Source organism: Austrofundulus limnaeus, unplaced genomic scaffold, assembly GCF_001266775.1.
Source record: "Austrofundulus limnaeus strain Quisiro unplaced genomic scaffold, Austrofundulus_limnaeus-1.0 Scaffold123, whole genome shotgun sequence".
NCBI lineage: Eukaryota > Metazoa > Chordata > Actinopteri > Cyprinodontiformes > Rivulidae > Austrofundulus > Austrofundulus limnaeus.
Window position 1 is genome coordinate 564,477 of NW_013952525.1, and position 5,861 is coordinate 570,337.

The window sequence follows — 5,861 nt, forward strand, 5'->3', positions numbered from 1 at the left end:
GAATTTGGCGATACGATACATATCATAACAGAGGGGTCACGATACGATATATCCCGATATATTGCAATACTGTAAGCAAGGCAAATATATTGCGATTTTTTTTGTCCAAAAATTCTATTAAATAAAAACCACTTACTGAAAAAAAAATAAGAAAAGCTAATGTTTACTTACGATGCTAATGCTACCCTTACTCTCTGGCGCTCAAGAGGTAGAGGAGCCAAATGGCTGGCTCACTGCTGCCAACAAGTGGTCAGAGACTGAACTACAACATAAAAATGAACGGTTGGCAAGAAGGTTTACATTTTAAACTTTAATTAAAAATCGATACAGGGCTTTAGAATATCGATACAGTATCGGGAAATAAAATATCGCGATATTTCAGTGTATCGATATTTTCTTACACCCCTACTGATAATAGCATATATTATTGACATTATTCTTCACTCAGAATTCAGTTTGAGGTCTTCAATCCATCTGCCAACCCAGATGCCGTAGTCCTGTCTTTATCTGATTTAAAATCTTTAGAGATTTTTACAATTTTTACAAAATAAAATTCTAAACTGTGACCAGTAGTCTTCAAAAAAGGCAGAGTGAACTGTCTTTTACTGTCCCTGTATTCATGCAGTTGTTTTTTTTTTTTTTTCATTTGAATCACAAAATAGAAAAAATGAAAATGTGGATGTTCTCACCACCTAGTGGTTATTATTATTATTATTATTATTATTATTATTATTATTATTATTATTATTATTATTATTATTTGGTAAACCAAAACAGTTAAGACTTTTAAGACAATAGTGTTTGTGTTAAAGTAATTTCCTCTTTCATAAGCCTATTCTTAAGTTTAAAGTCTGTTTCCACACCTAATATGGGTGTCATAGGTCTTAGTGTCAGTGTTAGTTTGGTTTTTGGTCGCCCTTTTAATCTCAAAATAACTAGGTTTCTCATTATTTTGACTTTATTCTTGAAGTAATTTTTCAAATTCTCTTCTCAACAACCTGGCTTGAAGACTGACATAACTTTACTTGAACAGAATGTAAATTCGTTTCTGATGACATTGTAATCTGTGGTGAGAGTAGAGAGCAGGTGGAGGAGAACCTGGAAAGGGGGAGGTTTGCATTGGAGAGAAGAGGAATGAAAGTCAGTAGAGATGACAGAATACCGTACATGTGTGTGAATGAGAGGGAGGCAGGTGGAAAGGTGAAAATGCAAGAAGAGGTCAGAAAGGCGGAAGACTTCAAATATCTGGGGTCAACCATCCAGAGCAATGGACAGTGCAGAAAAGGGGTGAAGAAGAGGGTGCAGGCAGGATGGAGTGGGTGGAGATGAGTGTCGGGGCTGTTGTGTGACAGAAGGATAGCACCAAGAGTGTAGGTAGCCCTGTTGTTTTAGTTCTTTTAGATTTAACTGCTGCCTTTGATACAGTTGATCACAGCATCCTTTTATCCAGACTTGAACATGTTGTTGGTCTTGAAGGCTCAGTTTTAACATGGTTCAGGTCATATTTGGCTGATAGTTCTTTTTCCGTTTCTATGGGGGAATACACTTCTTCATCTACTCTGATTTGCTGTGGTGTACCTCAAAGTTCTATTTTAGGACCTATTCTTTTTTGTTTGTACATGCTGCCATTGGGATCAATTTTTAAACAGCACAAAATATCTTTCCATTTTTATGCTGATGATTTTAGAGTTTATTTTCCTTTGATTCAAATGTCTCTGCCCCTCTGCAGCCCCCTTTAAATTGTCTCCAGGACGTTAAAGACTGGTTATCCCAGAATTGTCTGACTTTAAATGAAGACAAAACTGAAGTTATTTTATTTGGCAATTATCCTCCTCTTGATGGTTTACCTGGTTTTCTTGGCCCACTTGCTCCCTATTGCTCATCTGTGGTCAAGGATCTTGGAGTGTTTTTAGACAGTGCTTTTAAATTTGAGAAACAAATGTCTTCAGTTGTTAAAACCAGTTTTTATCAGCTCCGTCTAATCGCCAAAGCAAAATCTTACATTCCCCACAAAGACCTTGAAACTCGTATCCATGCTTTTATTACATACAGACTGGGCTATTGCAACTCTTTATATGTTGGTTTGGAACAATCGTCTCTCCATCGCTTGCAGTTAGTCCAGAACGCTGCTGTGCGTCTTTTAACAGGAAGGCAGGACCACATCACTCCTGTTTTATCCAACTTGCACTGGCTGCCTGTTCGATTTCGTATTGATTTTAAGATTCTTTTACTTATGTTTGAAGTTTTAAATCGTCTGGCACCCAGTTATTTATTGGCCCTGTTGCACTTCTATACCCCACACAGAGAACTGAGATCTTCTGATCAGATGCTTTTAGTGCAGCCAAAGGCAAAACTAAAGCGTAGAGGGGAACGGGCTTTTGCTGTGACAGCCCCCCAGACTCTGGAACAACTTGCCTCTTGAGATCCGTACTGCAGAGTCTGTTCAGTCTTTTAAATCTGGCTTAAAAACTCACTTTTTTACACTGGCTTTTAATTCAAATTCAGTTTGAACTACCTCAGGAATTTGTAATTTGTGTCTTTTATTTGTTTTTAGCTTATTGTATGTTTTACTGTGTTGTGTCTGTGAAGCACTTTGGTCAACACTGTTGTTTTTAAATGTGCTATATAAATAAAGTGATGATGTTGATGATGATGAAGAGTGAAAGGGGAGGTTTACAAGACCACAGTGAGACCTGCTATGATGTACAGTTTAGAGACAGTGGCACTGTCTAAAAGACAGGAGGCTGAGCTGGAGGTTGCACAGATGAAGATGCTGAGATTTTCATTGGGAGTGACGAGGATGAACAAGATTAGAAATGAGGAGATCAGAGGGACAGTGAAGGTGGATCAATTTAGAGATAAAGCTAGACAAGCCAGGTTGAGATGGTTTGGACGTGTTGAGGAGGGATGGTGGATATATTGGACAAAGGATTTTGGAGATGGAGCTGCCATGCAGAAGGAGAAGAGCAGAGAAGATTCATGGATGTAGTGAAGGAGGACATAGAGATGGTTGGTGTAACAGTAGAGGAGGCAGGGGATAGGATGAGATGGAGGCAGATGATCCGCTGTGGCCATCCCTAAAGGGAGCAGCCGAAAGACAAAGAAGACACAATGGGCCTCATGCAAGAACATGTTCATATTCTTATCTTAAATTTCTCTTACTTTTGTTCGTACAAAGGGTTTGTACGAACATGTCACGTCAGATTCAACAAACTCTTCTATCTTCAGGAAAAGTGTGTAAATGAGCTGCGTAAATTCCACCTGTTCGTATCCAGCTGCTCGTGCACGCGAGAGGAGATTAGCCTAATTACCACCCCAAAAAAACCATATAAGGCTATGTTTCCTGCCTCAGATATCAGGAAGTGTCCATTCATGAAAATGACAGCGAAAATTAAAAAGAAAATCTTTAAGAGTTCAGAGATTGAAGTCCGTCTGTCAGAGATCCAGACAAGAAAATCTGTCATTTTTAGCAGCTCAGCTGTGGAATAAAAASAGCTTCTAAAAGTATAAACAACTGTGTTAAATCATTTTCATTTATTCAGAAGCCACACTGTTGAGCACCGTACCCCCCCCCCCCCCCCCCCCCCACACACACACACACACACCCCACCGGTCTCAAGTGGTCTCAGTTGCGGTTCTGAAATAAACATTTTAAAATGTTTTCAAAATGTGTCTGGCACTTTGGAGAAAATCCAGGAATCGCTGGAGGGATTATGCATCCCCTCTGGCCTGGGAACGTCTCGGAGTCCCCCAGGACGAGCTGGAAGATGTCGCTGGGGAGAGGAAGTCCGGGTCTCTCTCCTGCTGCCCCCCACGACCAGATCCCGCATAAGCGGCAGAAAACGGACGGACGGACAATTTATATTGTTAGTCTAAATTATTACATTTAAAATTATAACTCTAATTCAAGCAGAATAACTTATTGTCAACATAATTATGGAGTGTGATTTATTTTCAACTCAAAATATCTTCAAACTAACAAAATATAAAGTTATTAGGGAGGAAAACCCGCCTGGATAACAGCAGACTGACTGTTCGTAAAATATACGACAGGTCTGGACCACTCGTGAATTTTGTTCGTATCTGAAAAAAATCTTTGAATACGAAAACATTGGTGAATGCCACAAATTCTCCTAAATCACTCGTACGCACAACTTAAGAACAAATCTGTGCGTACGAACGGTTCTTGCATGAGGCCCACTGTTACTAGATAAGGTCATTTTTAGCCCTTTTTATTGTTTTTATTATTTAGAACAAAATGTTTTCTTCCTGATATGTGTCGTTCAACTCCCCTCCCAAGTTCAAAGAGTTCTGACCAGAATTAGAGGCAGAAATTTAAATTTGACTCCTCAGGAGTTGTTTTTCATCTATGATGCTGATAAAGACATCAACACGGGAATGGGAAGATCGTTGTGTTGCTCCTAAATATGAATACAATAAATATGGACAAATGGAAGCTGCACAGCTTATACCTCCAACCCTTTGCAATACCATCAACATGAAAAAAATAACACGAAGGAACGACCAGGATCAGATCCCAGTAAAACCTGGATAGGCACATCTTTAATCATAATCTTCTCAGTGAGTTTGTGGTTACGTCATTGGTTACATTTAATTTCTCAAGGAGAAAGAAATACGAATTCTCTCTAATTTTATTTTATATTATTTTATTAATCCTTCCAAAGTTGTCGTCATTGTGTGACCTTCATTCTGACCTGCTCACAGGGGATGAAGGGAAATGATGTTATGCATATGATTGAAAGTGGAAAACGCATGGACCCCCCAGTGAACTGTCCACCAGAGATGTCGGACATCATGTTAGCGTGCTGGACATACAAGTAAGTGACGTGTCTCAAAATCATGTCTAGGTATTAATTGTAGGAATCAACAGACAGTTTTTGTTAGAATAAATCATTTTTTATAACGCTTTGCACATTTTTTTTTCTCTACCAGGGTGGATGAAAGGCCTGCGTTTTCTGTTGTTGAGCCAAGACTACGAGAGTATTACTATGACATCGCTGCACAGTGATTCTTCCCATAAATTTTATGATAATCTTCCGACTTTTGATTGACAAAAACAATTTGTCATCTATAAGCCATGAATCATGAATGTCTTATGAGTTACAAACATTGTAATATGATCTTAAACTCTGACATTTGTTCAGTATCTTAGATATTTTGGAAACTAGCTCAGGAAGCATATTGTTCATTTTACAAACTACTGTATCTTTAAAGTATATAAAGGCAGATATGATTATCAGTGAAAGAGAAAAGTAGCAGTTGTGTATGAGTGAGTGAATGAATGGGTGAATGTAGTCTTAAAGCTCATGCATAGTCAGCAAAACTAAAATATTACCAAATAATGCAATCTATGTTCCTTATGGATTATTATTATTATGCATATGCCGTGTATTTTTTTTTCATGAATGTAACACAGAAGCTTATAATAATAATATTTTTTGTGAGAAAATGTTACAGCTAACTATGTAACATAATCATTTATTTGTGCTTCCAACTGAAAGTTGTAAAATGAGTGAAAGCTATACCACAATATCATTATAGTTTTATATTAAAAAACTGCATATTACTGAGAGTCTCATCTTTTTAAACTGTTTTCATACTTACTAGTTGTGTTTCCAACCTATTTTCCTCAAAGCCCACTTCCCACCTCTCCCAAAGACACATTCAAATAAATTGAATAGTTACAAACTTTTATTTGTAAACCATGCAAAACGGTAAACCACTAAACCTTGTGCTCTCTGGTGTTCCCATCCTGAGGAGTGGGCCTCCCCAGGTTGGGAACTACTGGCCTAGGACCACACCAGACACGGAAAACTAGATGTTCTTTTTTTAAAAATATC

The 5,861-nt window shown here is 38.1% G+C and overlaps 1 protein-coding gene across 1 annotated transcript in view; it reads left to right on the plus strand.

Annotated features, from left to right (window-relative positions):
• The window catches only part of syk (spleen tyrosine kinase), a 55,413-nt gene extending 49,826 nt beyond the window's left edge, over nucleotides 1-5,587 (plus strand). Inside the window, exons 12-13 of the mRNA XM_014015085.1 lie at nucleotides 4,726-4,838; nucleotides 4,954-5,587. Coding sequence (XP_013870539.1) covers nucleotides 4,726-4,838; nucleotides 4,954-5,029 — 189 coding nt within the window. The 3' untranslated portion in view covers nucleotides 5,030-5,587. The remainder of the gene's footprint in view (nucleotides 1-4,725; nucleotides 4,839-4,953) is intronic.
• The last annotated feature ends 274 nt before the right edge of the window (nucleotides 5,588-5,861 follow it).